The 15,908-nt window shown below is 39.6% G+C and overlaps 1 protein-coding gene across 1 annotated transcript; it reads right to left on the reverse strand.

Annotated features, from left to right (window-relative positions):
- On the reverse strand, positions 13,000–14,085 carry LOC104720448 (putative uncharacterized protein DDB_G0286901). Its single transcript, XM_010438353.1, has 3 exons — positions 13,995–14,085; positions 13,729–13,855; positions 13,000–13,606 (listed from the first exon to the last, which is right to left on the reverse strand). The coding sequence occupies exons 1-3, from the start codon at positions 14,083–14,085 to the stop codon at positions 13,000–13,002; spliced, it is 825 nt and encodes a 274-aa protein (XP_010436655.1).

Consider the following 15,908-nt stretch of genomic DNA (forward strand, 5'->3'; position numbering starts at 1 on the left):
GTTTTCTAACATAAATATTGTCCACCCTGCATGTAATCTAAGGCGGAAGACCAGATCCAAGATCATAGGTACTCGTCCACCATTAATTTCCCCTAATTTATATATGGTCCACCATATCTTACTAACGTTTCCAATTTTAGTCCACTTCTAACAACGCATGTTGTCCATCGTGCAGGTCGTCTCATCCGATGGACTAGATCCAAAATACCAGGTTCTTGTCCACCACTACTAACCATCTCAGTTTTTGGTCTACTGTTTTCTTTTGTAGGTTAACCAAAATAACTTCCAAACCCTATATGTGTGGAAACGATGGACCAAATACATCAAAATAGACTATTGTCCACAACTATCATGTTCTTCGGTTGAGTAGTTCATATCACTCGGTTCTGAAGAACTTGTTTATAGATCCGCACAGGTCTGATGAAGAAGCAAGCACTAAGAATGGTGTGCCTCATGTCGTTGAGAACCAGCTCTAACATTCAAGGTTTATGTCCCTTAGCATTATGTCTTTCCTTCGTTGGATGGATCATATCTGTTTGGTCCATTACTAACAGTATCTCAACTACTCCCTATTGCAAGGTTGGATTCACCATTCCGTCCACAATTGGTAGACATTGCAGGTTGTCCACCATCGACCAAGTTGGATTAACCGGTCTTTCCACAATCGGTAGACAACACGGGTTGTCAACCATCGATAGATGGAAATACTGCTTGCTATGTGATCAACATAATGTATATGAGAATAGATTATGACAAAACTACTTATGAGATATTGAAAGGGAAGAAGCCAAACCTCAGCTATTTTATATTCTTTAGATGTGTTTGCTACATTCTAAATGACAAGGGTCAACTTGGAAAGTTCGATTCTCGAAGTGAAGAAGGTTTTTTCTTAGGCTACTCTCCGAACAGTACTACTTATCGGGTTTGGAATAAAAAGAGGCTGAGAATTGAAGAATCAATGAATGTTTTCTTTGATGATGGAAGCATTCCAGTTGTTCATGTTCTGCCAGAAACTGTCAGTCAAGTTTTGAGTGAGAATCTGAGAATTAAAGAACAGACTGCTGATGCTACTCACAAACAACAAGATGATGTTGACACAGATGACGAATCAAAGGATGAGACTCGTCCATTGCAAATACACAAGAATCACTCGACAAAAGATGTGATTGGAGACATTGATGGTGATAGAAAAACTAGAGGGTTAAAAAGGACTACAAAATGATGGCCTCGTTTGCTTGCTTCGATCTGGTTATGTTCACTTGTTTTTTGTCCTTGTTCGAACCAAGAATGTTAAAGAAGCTATAGAGGATCATTTTTGGACTCTTGCTATGCAGGAAGAGTTAGAAGACTTTGTTCGTCAAGAAGTTTGGAAACTTGTACCTCGTCCTCCGGATGTCAATATAATAACGAAATAGATTTTCAAAAACAAGAGTGATGAAGAGGGAAATATCACAAGGAACAAAGCTCGACTAGTTGCACAGGGATACATACAGGTTGAAGGTGTTAACTTCGATGAAACTTTTGCTCCATTAGCAAGGTTGCAGTGCATTCGTTTCTTACTTGGTATTGCCTGTGATATGAAGTTCAAACTCTATTAGATGGATGTCAAAAGTTCCTTCTTGAATGGATTCATTTAAGAAGAGATCTACGTGGAGAAACCTAAGGGATTTGAGAGTCTTGATTTCCCTAATCATGTCTATAAACATGATAAAGCTCTGTATGGTCTAAAACAGGCACCACGTGCATGGTATGAGCGTCTCACTACGTGAGAGGAAGTGTTGACAAAACACTATTTATCAAAAACGATGACAAGGGTCTGATCATCATACAAATATATGTTGATGATATAGTTTTTGGAGGGACGTCCGATGAGCTAGTCAAATAATTTGTCAAGACTATGACATTTGAGTTCAAGATGAGTATGGTAGGGGAAGTCTAGTATTTCTTGGGGTTGAAAGTCTGTCTAACTAATTCAGGAATCACCATATCCCAGAGTACCTATGCTTTTAATATGATAAAACGGTTTGGAATGTGTTCCAGCAAGGCTGCTAGAACACCCTTGAGCACATCAACATCGTTATCTAAGGATGAATCAGATCATATGGTTGATGCTACGCAGTATCGATGTATGATTGGAAGCTTACTTTATCTAACTGCTACTCGTCCAGACCTATGTTTCAGTTTTGGACTATGTGCACGCTATCAAGCGAATCCAAAGGTGTCTCACTTAGTTGCAGTGAAGCAAATTATAAAATATGTGAAAGGTACTAGAAACTATGGTCTCCACTCGCCTCCACTACACAAAGAAAACAAATTAAAGTCAGGTCAGTTACTATGATGCTGACTAGGGGAGTGCTCTAGATGATCGGAAAAGCACAACAGATGGAAGTTTCTTCCTTGGAAACAACCTTATCTCATGGCATAGCAAGAAACAGAATTGTGTCTCATTATCCTCAACGGAGTCTAAGTAAAGTGCTCTTGGAAGTTTTTGTACCCAGCTGTTATGGATGCGACAAATGGCATCAGATTAAGGTATGTATATCCATGCACCTCTCTTGAGTCTATGTGATAATAAAAGTGCAATAGATCTATCTAAGAATCCTGTTCAGCATTCTAGAACTAAGCACATTGATATTAGGCATCATTTTGTTCGAAAACTAGTTGAAGAAAAACAAGTTATTATTGAGTATATATCTATAGAACTTCAACTTGCTCATATTTTCACCAAGCCCTTGGACCGCAACATGTGCACTTGCAAAATTCTATGGGTGTAGGTGAACTCTAACCATATTCCTTTTGAGTGTGTGTGCTTAGACATGGGGAGGATGTACAGTGTTTTGTTTTTTTCTTCTTAAATCAATCGAGAAGGTTTCTGGATTGCTGAGTGAGTGACATGTGTGACAGGCAACATGTGGAGAATGTGTAGAAAGTAGTAGAGTGCATAAAGGAGCAGCAAGAAGCACTTGACCGCATAAGATGAAGCATGTGCTTGTCAAAAAGTCAGAGGGACAAAGGAGAAATCTTGTCGCTAACTCGAAAGAACAAAACAGAAATCTTGTTCAATCCATGAGAGGAGTCAACGTATCAAAAAAACACAAAACACACAAAAAAAAACAACAAAATGGAAGAACATCAAAAAGGAAGAACATAATCAGCACAATTTTGTTGACTGCAAGGAAACTCTTACCTCCTCCCATTGCAGAAAGGAGCAGTAAGAAGCACATTTATTAACCAAAATCTAGCCTGCACTTTGCTTCACAGTCTGTCACACTTTCTCATTTGAGGACTCTCCTGCACTCTGAAGTATGTAGGTGTATAGAGTACTCTAGATGGAAAAACGCTTGTGTTGTTGTATCAGTGGTTACTAAATTGGTTTTTGTGTAAAGTGTTTTGCGGACTGTACAATCCTTCCTCGTTTGTCATACACCTTCGCTATGGGAGATCGGTTGGTTTCGAATGTACTGATGGGGATTGGTGCAGTTTTGCGGTTCTAATAAGCTTTGGATTGCTCACTAAAGTTGCTATTTTGGCTCTTTCTTTGTTTTTCACATGATTGATGCTTTGTCTTGATTAACAGATATTTGAATGTGGGACTTGGTTATTTCTGATTTAATACCGGTTTGCACTAAATTGTGGTTTTGAGTTTACATTGTTTACGGTGGTTTAATAATTTGCTGGTTTATGATTTTGAATGCATAAGGGGTTTGGGTGGTCTTGTTTTTTTTTTCTTTGCAAATTTTGTGCGACGTTCCCAAATTCTCTAAAACCCTAACAATGTTGCAAACCCGTGCATCTTTGAAATACTCAATTGTGGATCGAATGACATTGCGAGATTCTGATAGTTCAATTGAGAAGGTGCCGCCATAGATTCCTTGGCGTTCTCCATCACCGGCACCATCTGTTTCTTCTCCGTTGCCGGTCAATTCTCTGTCGCCACCTGCTGCTATTGTTGTTACTGCTGCTGCTGCTGCTCCCGAGTCTTCTCAACTCCCAATCAATGATTCTTATCCTGATTTGCTGTGGAATTACTTGAATTCTTGAGGTAAGTCTCTATATGATGCATCAGAACAGAGCAGATTGGTATCATTAATCAAAGAAGGATCAGGAGATCCGTCAATTTGGTTGTCGTCGTATCAGCCGATGAATCTCTGTTTCCTCACCTCTTAAGGAATTGCTCGATACAAAGATTTCCAGCGCAGAGAGGTCCATGATAAAATTCAATGATCAAAGGCATGTTCCCTGTATCCTCGTGAAACTGCTGATGTTATGCGTGTAATAGAGGAAAATCACCTGATGGACATTGTTGTTGATATTGAGCCGTATGTCAGAGAGGTGGTTTTGGAATTTTATTCCAATTTTCACATCTTCAGCAATGTGACGAGAAAGTCTTTTGTCTATGTGCGGCGGAAGATGTATGACTTTTTTCCTCAAATGGTCAACAAAGTTTTTAGGACTCTAGCTATTAAGTGGCAATCCAATTCTGAAACTGACAGAGTCACACTCACCAAACATGCTTTGGTCTTTCTAGAGAAAAAGTTGTAACTTGGAAGGATCTGCGGACGCCTTTGATGTGTAAGACGCTCGCTGGGTTGTACCTGATCTGTTATTTGAATTGAATTCCCTCGACTAACAACTCTAATGTCACCATTGATCGTGTCAAACTTCTGTATCTACTAGATAACAAGATTCTATAAACTTTGGCATGTTAGTGTACGATCAAGTGGAGCATGCAGCTTGGTTCCCTTGTCAAATCTAGAATATCCTACCTTTTCCAAACTTGATCTATAGGGTTCTTCGGTTTCAAAGGGAGAATGATCTTGAGCAATATGAAAAACCATCACTTCGTCCGAAAAAAATCAATCCTAAAATTTGCAGGGGTTGAAGTGGTGTTAAACGCCGAGTTGGTGACTGTCTTTGGAAACTCCTTGGTTGCGGACCTGAAACACACATCCTCTCTGTTTTTGGATATGGCAACATGCATTGAAGGTTAGTCATATATCTTATGTTGTTTGTTTTTAGTATATGTGGTGTTGTTGTGGTTTTTTAAATCAATTGTGTCAATCAAGCAGGGGGAGATTATAGTTCTTTCCCTCACTCTTTAAATAATCAGACTTATAGAGTGAATGCTGATAGTGAGGATCAAAGTTATGAACCGAAAGATGATGACATTGATGCTGAAACTGAGCCTATTGATGAAGATTGGGTCTAACACCTCCTTTGCTCGTTGGAACTTTGAGCTTGATTATTATGAAGAGGGTTTTGATGATTATGTGTCTGAATGATAGAAAAGTAGTTCTTGAGGGGGATTCTAGAGTTTAGGGGGAGTGAGCAGTTGTTTTTTGGCTTTGTGTTTTCAGCTATGTCCCATTCTTATTTTGAGACCTAGCGTGTGTAATGTTTAATTTTGGACACAGATTGTTTTCGAAATGAAGCTAGTGTTAACATCTTACGTATTTAGGATCTTGTTATTATTGGCATGATATGATGTGTGATTGTGAGTGTCCAAGATATTTTGTCTGCAGGTATGCTTGAAATGACAAATTGAATTAAAAAAAAAGGGGGAGATATTGAGTGCAACCTTTATGGGCATCATGGTTGTATGAGATTGCTGGAACAAGGCGCATGTTGTTCCTAGTTAAAGGAGTATCCAACAAGGGTTAATTGATGACGTGGAATTGGTGCGAACTAAAGTGATGACGAATAGGAGATCACTAAGCACATTCTGGTTGAGAGGAGGATATTCTCTTCAAGATTTGGAGGTATCCAAGATCATGACAGCTAACCTAGAAGATCCATGAAGACCCGTGACTATAATAGGGGGAGATTGTGGGTTTTTAATCAATTGTGTCAATCAAGCATGGGGGTATATGTACTCCGAGATCTCCTCTTCGTCATCACTTTAATTTGTGCCAATTCCATGTCATCACTTAATCCTTGTTGGATACTCCTTTAACTAGGAACATCATGCGCCTTGTTCTAGCAAACTTGTACAACCATGATGTCCATCAAGGTTGCACTTACACTTTTCTCAAAGGCCACACCAAGATGACAAGACAGACACGACAATTTGCATCAAGGACAAGATCCTTAGCGGTTTAGTTCTTGTCCATCGAACCTTCTTCTGCATCACTCTACAGCAGTCCACCATGATCATTACATCATAGAGTTACATTTTTTTTATTATGATATCATTACAACTCTAAGCTTGGATGGAAGAGATCATGCAGGCTCTTTGGTTAGATTTTCCTCGTAGTAGAAATCATTCATTTTTCATTTGGGGGAGAGAGGTTGTTTTTTTAGATTGAATAGAAAAGGTTATGAGAGGCAGTGTTCTTCGTTGTTACGATAGCATTTTGCAAGCCTTTTGTTCTACAACATTAGAAGCTCCATCCTTTCCATCGGCTCAAATGCTTCTCCTCGAGATAGTGAATAGAAATGCTCCTTTGGACGGAATTTGGATTTCTTAATAGCGAACTCAACACTTAGATTCCATCGAAATAAACTTCGGTCATTCAATAGACGTTACAAGGACATTTTCATGAATGTCCCTATACTACACGCAGCGGCAATTATCGCACTTAAAAATGCGTTATGGTACAAATTTTGATTTAAGGAGGAACTGTCCTTCTCAAATGTCGAGACACTGGCGGATGCGTTGTGCAGAGCGTTATAACATATTAAAGTTGAAGAAGAGAAAGTAGTCCTCGCAAAAAAGCAGGCAACAACAAGAGCGCGGTACCGAAGGAGCCCTTAGCCTCGGGACCAAAAATAAATATGTCCAGCCATATAAACACTTCAATCGCAACCAAGATCGTACATGCCTTGGGCACTGAGGGTAGCTCGGCCAAGTATTGCAAATATCATAAGAGTAACACACACGCAACTGAAGAGTGTCCTTATCTACAAGCGCTCTTAATGGCTAAGTACAAGAAAGGTGGAATAACTATTGAGTCAAACAGAAGCAAGCCAACCGGGTCAGGAATGGGAAGTCAGAATCGATGAGCCAAGAATGTCACTCGAAAGTTCATAAAAGATGAGGGGCAGCACGACGATCAAATGGACGACGAGCAAGAAGAAGCACACGTGGACGAACTAGAAAAACAACCTAGCACCGATCCTTAACCAGAGCAGCCTGCACCAGCACTAAGACGACGAATTAACATGATTACAGGAGGCTTGACGGCATGCAACGATTCAGTTCTTTCAATCAAAGATTATACGAAGAAGGCTGAGATGACAAGGTCTTGGCCAGCAAAGACCACTTCTTTGGATACGACGATATATTTTGGAAAAATCGATTTGGAGGAACTCGATCTATCATACAATGACTTGCTGGTCATTGAACTCCTAATCAGCGAAAGCCAAGTCAAAAGGATACACGTCAACACTGGAAGCTCGGGGAACATCAACACTGGATGCTCGGGGAAAATCATTTTGAGGAACGTACTGGCACAGATGGAGATTAGCGAGAGTGACATCAAGATTAGCGGCATGATCGACCTCCTTATCTTTGTTGGAGGGACGGCAATGTACACGCGCTTTGCTGTGATCGACAAGCCACTGATCTATAATGTTATCCTCGACACTCTCCTTGGTGTCGATCGACACCCACCCCCAAAACCTACTATTTGGTTTGCGGATGTTACAACTATATAAAGGAGACATGTATCTTAATCTTAATTCCATAATCGGCTAATCCTTTTTCCTTTTAGCAATCACAAACATTTATCTCCTCTTCTTCTCCCTTGATTCTGCTAGCAAAAATAAACTCTTCTTCAGACCATCACAGGTGTTGGTTTGGTCTTTGAGGTTTTTAGCGAGTCCAAGCTCGACCAGTTACCAAGAGACATCGCCATTGGTTATTTCAGGTACTCCACCGCTGGTTCTTCCATTCTTAAGAATGTTCAGCCCTTCGTCGGTGGTCATCGATTTGGTTGTGTTGGTGTTGCTCACAATGGGAATCTTCTTAATAACACGAAATTGAGAGCTCATTTAGAGGAAAAATGTTCAATTTTCTTAAGCTATACCTTAATTCATCTTAATTTTTGATGCTTTTGAAAAGCTTTAAGTTGCGTATATTTGATGGTGTTTGTTAGTGAAGATAAGCTTGTTGATGTTCAATGCTTGATGATGCTTAAGAATTATTTTAAATCATTGCAATGAAGACGATCGATCTAGGATGGTACAATGTCGAACCAAAAGTATGTTTTATGTCACTACCATGGCAAACCAAAGCAGATTCAAGTTGTTGCGAAGGCAAAACTTCTTTTACAATCTAAGTTATAGTGGTGATAGTTTGGAGCACAATCAAGGTGTTCCAATATGGAAATCATGGAATCATCTAAATATATAATCCACATTGAAACCTCCCACGTAAATTTAGGTGAGAGTTATAGTATTGGTTTTGCTTGTTTGGAGTTTTTGAGTGCATGAAGCAATCAAGGAGCGCAGCTAGCACATTTGAATTCCATTTCTCCAAATGTGCAAATCCGTACAACTCATATATCTTATGAGATGCCCAAGGAGACTACCAAAGATTGAAGAGGAGATCAAGATGCAGACGATAAGGAGCTAAAGAGAGATGGTTATGAAAACCATAGCATGGTACCATTAGCAGAGTTCATTACAATGGAATCTAAGTGTTGAGTTCGCTCTTCAGAAATCCAAATTCCATCCTATGGAGCATTTCTATTCACTATCATGAGGGGAATCATTTGAGTCGATGGAAAGTGATGTGTGTAGAATTTCACTCCAAATTTTCTACCTGAAAAGACTACATGACAACTGAAAGTGTACAGTTTAATCAATTGTAGTATTTTAGGATCGATCCCACAGAGAGTAATAGCAAGCACAAATTGAATTAAAAGGGAAAGAACTATGGCTAAGACTAAAGAAGAGATTAGGGTTTCGGTTTTCCTAATAACTATTGCAAATAAATAAAATGTAAATAAAAGCGGTTTAAAACTATAAGACTAAGGCGTTGGGCATTTTGGGAGTCATCTTAGGGTTTTCATGGTTCTAAGCAATATTAAGTGTAAGATCTAACAAGTAAATACTATTTTTTTGGTTTAGGTTCTCAACTATGAAGCACTAATGAACTAACAAGCTATTCTCATAGAATGAAAGTCTAAAGTCTTTACACTCCGTTACTCAACTTTCGCAGGCAACGTCGCATGTCAACAAGCTAGTTAAACAAGTTCGATACATTCACCAAACTTCGCAACTCAACTTACGCAGGTTACGAGCAAGGCTTCGGTATAACACTAGTTCGGAGAAGTAGGATAACACGGTTAGCGCTCCGTTCTTTAGATCAATACTTGGTGATCAATCCAAGCATAAGCATTAAGATAAAGATGTCCCAAAAGAACTCTAATACAAAACCGAAAATAAGATCTAACAACCTAATTGAAGCGAACCTATGAATTCCCCTTGAATCACCACATAGAACCCAACAAAGTAAACTACTCGTTCATGATGCAAAGAAATGACATTGATATTATATAGAACAGCATCAAAAACGAATCAATAAACAAAAAGGGGTTCAAAGTAAACTTCTCTATTTGTCACAAAAGTAACTTGATCCCAAAAGCAAAGTAAGTATGAAAGAAATAAGGAAGAGTAGAGATTTGGTGTCTTCGGCGATGGCTTCTAAGAGGAGATGAGAGAGGACGAGCTTCGACGGTGGTAGAAGAGTCTCTGGTCAACTCTAGGTCGGCTTCTGGTGGCGTGGATGAAGAAATTAGAGGCACAAAGGAAGCACATAGGTCTTAAGAGTATTTATAGGGTTTTGTTTAGGGTTAGGGTTTTATAAGGGTAGAAACGTCTTCTCTTATTAAGTGCAGGACAAGGGGTGGCGAAAGAGGCTTCTGGACCGTGGAGGAGGCTTGGACTGGGCCGTGGTGATGGTCGCTGGTCAGGCCTTGAATGAATGCCCATCGGCTGATTGCTTCTCTTCTCGTCGGTTTATAACACGTCTCGGTAAATCAGGCATAACTTCCGGATAATTGAATGGCTTGACTTGATTCCACTTCGAGGAGAAAAATGACTCTTGCAGATTTCCATAGACACCAAGCATGATATATTTTGAGTTGTGGAAGGTCTTCAAAAGTGGCCCGTACTGTAAAGCTCTGAAACTTTCCTAAAACGTATTCTACTTGTCTTTTGGTCCTTTTTGCTATAAAACCTGTAAAACCTTCTTGAAACCTAAAATACTTGATAATAGACATTAAAGCATTGAAATCATATCAAATTCTTCCTAAATGCATACTAAAACTATAGCTAAAATGGATAAAATAATGATGTTATCAACTCCCTCAGACTTAGATTTTGCTTGTCACTTGTCCTCAAGCAAATAATCAGAATGAGTCCTGGAAAAGAGGTTTTGAAAATAATGGGAATTCACTTATCTTTGGGGATATTTTCTTTGCACTCTTCATCGCCTTGACATTAGGAACTTCTATTTGTAATCCACCATGAAAATCATCAACTATCCTTGATCGTACAATTCTTTAGAGTCTCCAGAATCTCCATTGTCATCTCTTTACATAAATTAAAGCAATAATAAAAAGTGAAATCTTACCAAGGGAAAATTGATTAATGGCTTGTAGACTCTCTTAAAGCCAAGACTTTCTTCATATGATTCATTTCCTCTCCCCTTTCTCACTTTTTCTCTCTTTTTTTTTTTAATCAAAGGTGTAGGCGAATATTGTAGTCATCAGTAATTTACCTACCCCTCGCTTCCAAGCTTTGTGTGATCATTTGACTCAAGAGTAGAATAATGAGGTCACAGGTAATTTACCTACCTCTCTAAACTGATCAAAATCATCTCATCTTTTATTCTCTTTTTTTTTTCTTNGGTTTAGGTCCTATAAAAATTAGAGACAACGTTAGATCATCTGAATATCCATCGAATAGGGACTTTGGGGATTGTTGAGTCGGCTCACAGTCTGTCCAAACTTTGGTTCTGTTGTCAAGCATAATCAAGAATCATAAGGGTGTTAATCCAAATCATAATCCCCTAATAGTTTTGACTAAATTAAAAAAAAAAATGTGACTCGATAAAATGTCAAAATTATTGATGTAAAAAGTGTAAAAAGATCTCAAGTCAACAAAATAGAAAGTAGCATTAGTATAGGATGGAACATCCTTCCCCCAGACTTAGATCACACCGTCCTCGGTGGGAAAAAAGAAAGAGATGAGGATTAAAAATCATAAGGAGAAGTGTAGGGTTTAAGAACAATGTCACCTTGATGGAATGATGTTTGTCGACTCTTAGACGTTTTATGGTTGCCCAAAAATTGTCTTAGAGTTCGGCTGTGGAATGAAAATGTGGTGACTAACCGTTTATACTTCCTTTGGTTGCTTGACATCGAATATGAACTAGGCTAAGTTCATTCGAATTATGTTTGATATATCTCTAAATGCATCCTCCTTGAAACAAAAACCTAAAACCATTAATAATAATGAGAAATAAAAATAATAAAAACATACCTAAGTAAAAGAATGGTGATGGTAGGTGGTGAGGATGGTGGTGGTTTGGAGTTGTCTCGCGGCACAAAGATGAATGGTCGCGGACGTAAGCAGCAGGTACGGTCATGGTACACGGGACATGGCATCGGCTACAAGTGGTACGGCTGGTGGGGACTCTCGGCATCGGTCACTCAAGGATGGTGATGATCCGTCGCCTTTGGCATACATCGGTCAAGTTGAACATGGCCGGTCAGTAGGTGGTTCTTGCCACTAGTCATGGTGTGTTGCCAATCCATGGACCTTCTTATTCCTTCTTTTTGGCTTTTCTATTTTCTATTTTTTTTTGTGTTTTTTTTTTTTTATAAACCTGAAACTAAAATGTAAAAATATTAAAAGTAAAAAAAAAAATAAATCCTAAAAATAAATACTTACTAGCTTGGGTTGCCTCCCAAGAAGCGCACTTGTTTAACGTCGTTGGCTCGACGGTGGTAGCCAAGTTAGGCTTGAGAAAGGTCAGCTTCGGGAATCAATGCTCCTTCGGCTCCTTTGATATCTTGATAGTCTGCTCCAGCTTCAATAACAAGTTGTCCTTTTGCAGAAGTTTCAAAAACTTTTGCATGAAGAAGAACTTCCTTAGTATGCCTTATCATCTCTTGGATCTGTTCCTTGCTTTCATTGCTTAGCTCAGGAGGAACTATGATCTTGATCTAGGAAATTTGTGGTGGCTTAGGCGGTTTAGGTGGCTTAGGTATCAGGTTGTTGGTACTTGTAGATGCAGAATGGTCGAATTGATTCATCTTATCTATGTTAGTATCCATCGGCTCTTCATGTAATGAGCAGGTTGCCATGGCTTCGGCTTGGAGATAGTCGGATATGACTTCTTCTTGTTGATGTTAGCAAATGTTGTCCTCTTTAACTTGTGGTCTATGATAGCTCCAACAGTAGCTAGGAATGGTCTTCCTAAAATCAATGGTCTCTCTGTCTTGTCTTCCATACCGAGGATGTGAAAATCTGTAGGAACTATGCATTCTCCTACTACAAGTTGTAGGTCTCGAACAAATCCGTCGGGAACCTTTTGTGATGAGTCTCTACAGACTAAACTGAGGTCGGATGGAGATATGTCTCGCAATCCTAGTGTATCGGCTACACTTCTTGACATAACATTAACATTAGCACCAGAATCACAAAGAGAGTTAGAGAATTCAATGCCTGTTATGGAGCATGAGCAAACAAAACGTCCAGGGTCTTCAGCTTTAGGTATTCTCCTTAAGGGGTAGTGGCTAGCGGTTTCTTCATCAAATGGACATGTTATACGAATAACATCTTCATAAGAGTCAAAGAGTGGTACTATAGGCTTGGCGTCACGGTAAGTGAAGGCTGGTACGACTGAAATAGCATTTCAATATCCTTTAGGATTCTCTTCGGGTTTTCCCGGAAGTACACCAACTTGGCGTGGAACAGCATTAGCGGTTTGAGAAACTTGAGTTTCAAGCTTCTTGACATGGATAGAAAAGCTTTCAAACTTCCCATTCAGTTCGGTATAGATGTTGTCCATCCTTCAGTTGATCTCTCTTGATTGATTTTGAAAATCAACAAGGAGTTCTTGCATCTTAATGTCGACGTTGGCATCGACTTGAGAGGTAGGCGCCTGGGCTGGTCAGGATTGGAAAGGCGGCTTTTTATGTTGAATTGGGGTCGCGGCAGAAAGTTGTTGTTGTTGTTTCCACCAAAGTTGTTGCCTTGAAAGCGGTTAGCTTGCTGAGGATAATTCTGATCTTGGGGATTCTCCACATTTGGGTTCCTATAAGAAAGGTTAGAAGTGTTTCTAAAATTGTTGTTGAAGTTGTTGTTGTACCCTCGGTTTTGGTAGTATCCTTGAGCACCAACATAGTTGACTTCTTCTTCTTGGTCATAAGAATCTTCTTGAAAAGGCTCCATGTTCCCATTGTTAATAGTCTCACAAGAGTTTACTCCACGTTGTTGGTTCCTAAGAAGTTGGTTCATCATGTTCTTGAGGTCAGCAATCTCCTTAGAGTCGGAATTGCTAGAACAGATGGTTCTATCAAAATTGGTGCAAGTGTTGCTACTACTTGCAGAAAGGTTGTCGAGTGATAGTTGATACTTAGGGTGTAATCCTCTATAGAAGGTACTTAAGAGGTTACCTTGAGCAAAACCATGATGGGGCAGTCACGTTCATAGTCCTTGAAACGTTCCCATGCTTCATAAAAAATTTCGATCGGTCCTTGTTGAAAACTTTACAGCTTGTTGCGAAGAGAGTTGGATCTAGACTTGGTGTAGAAGTGGCTAAGAAAGGCTGACTTGCATTCTTCCCAGCTAGTAATCGATCCAGGAGGTAAAGACTTTAACCATCTATGAGCCTTGTCGGCTAGAGAGAAAGGAAAAAGCTTACACTTCAAGTAATCTTCGGGAATTCCATTGGTTCTTGTTGTAGAGCAGATTTCTTCAAAGAGATCAATGTGGTCCATCGGATNTTTCTAAAATTGTTGTTGAAGTTGTTGTTGTACCCTCGGTTTTGGTAGTATCCTTGAGCACCAACATAGTTGACTTCTTCTTCTTGGTCATAAGAATCTTCTTGAAAAGGCTCCATGTTCCCATTGTTAATAGTCTCACAAGAGTTTACTCCACGTTGTTGGTTCCTAAGAAGTTGGTTCATCATGTTCTTGAGGTCAGCAATCTCCTTAGAGTCGGAATTGCTAAATTGGTGCAAGTGTTGCTACTACTTGCAGCAAGGTTGTCGATGAGAGCTCGTCCTTCTTGAACGGTCTTCGTAGTAAAATCTCCATTGCTGGCCGTGTCGAGTGATAGTTGATACTTAGGGTGTAATCCTCTATAGAAGGTACTTAAGAGGTTACCTTGAGCAAAACCATGATGAGGGCAGTCACGTTCATAGTCCTTGAAACGTTCCATGCTTCATAAAAAGATTTGACCGGTCCTTGTTGAAAACTTTGCAGCTTGTTGCGAAGAGAGTTGGATCTCGACTTGGTATAGAAGTGGCTAAGAAAGGCTGACTTGCATCCTTCCCAACTAGTAATCGATCCAGGAGGTAAAGGCTTTAACTATCTATGAGCCTTGTCGGCTAGAGAGAAAGGAAAAAGCTTACACATCAAATAATCTTCGGGGATTCCATTAGTTCTTGTTGTAGAGGAGATTTCTTCAAAAAGATCAATGTGGTCCATCGGATGTTCGGTAGTAAGGCCATGGAACTGATTTTGTTTCACCAAACCAATAATTTGAGTTTTAATCTCGTAGTCACGTCTTGGAGGATGAGTGATACAAATAGCAGCACGGTCTTGAACGAATTGGCTGGGAGCATCATAATCGGTTGGGTGCAGCACGTCTCAGAGGGTGCACATAAGCAGGTTGTCTTCCGCCAACTTGAGGTAGTGGTGGATTAGGGATGAGAGCAGGCTGGTGAGGAGGAGCATCGAGGTTGTCTCCCATGCCTAGAGGATTAGCATCACGAGGAGCTTGTAGGTTGTCTCGGCCAACTTCAGGGTCGAGTTGCGGATCAGCGGCTACAAGGTTGGGATTGCCACCTTGTGCAAGAATCGGTTCTCCTTGCTCGTTGAGGGCAAGAGGTATCAGCGGTTGGTCGAGGTTAAGGAAACCTTGGTCCTGGTTCCTTTCTTCGGCCATGAGTTGTTGTCTTTGAAGTTTTCTGATTTCACGTTCTAGTCGATCAATGTCTTGAATTGGAGCTACGGTTCCGGAGGGTTGACTCCTAGTCATGCACTACAAAATCCAAAAACAGAAACTAAAAGGGAAAATAGAGGTTATCGAAAAACAAGAAACTTAAAATTAAAATTGAAAAATTCAAAAGAAAAATTCAAAAGAAAAATTCAAAGTACCTTAGACGAGAGTTCTTATCAAATTCAATGGGCAGCTAGTTACTCCCCTGCAACGGCGCCAAAAAGCTTTGATGTGTGTAGAATTTCACTCCAAATCTTTTACCTGAAAAGACTACAAGACGACTGAAAGTGCACAGTTAATCAATTGTAGTATTTTAGGATCGATCCCACAGAGAGTAATAGCAAGCACAAATTGAATTAAAAGGGAAAGAACTATAACTAAGACTAAAGAAGAGATTGGGGTTTCGGTTTTCCTAATAACTATTGCAAATAAATAAAATGTAAATAAAAGCGGTTTAAAATTATAAGACTAAGGCGTTGGGCGTTTTGGGAGTCATCTTAGGGTTTTCATGGTTCTAAGCAATATTAAGTGTAAGATCTAACAAGTAAATACTAATTTTCGGTTTAGGTTCTCAACTACGAAACACTAATGAACTAACACGCTATTCTCATAGAATGAAAGTCTAAAGTCTTCACACTCCGTTACTCAACTTTCGCAGGCAACGTCGCATGTCAACCAGCTAGTTAAACAAGTTCGATACATTCACCAAACTTCGCAACTCAACTTAA

The sequence above is a fragment of the Camelina sativa genome, chromosome 10 (genome assembly GCF_000633955.1).
Source record: "Camelina sativa cultivar DH55 chromosome 10, Cs, whole genome shotgun sequence".
Taxonomy (NCBI): domain Eukaryota; kingdom Viridiplantae; phylum Streptophyta; class Magnoliopsida; order Brassicales; family Brassicaceae; genus Camelina; species Camelina sativa.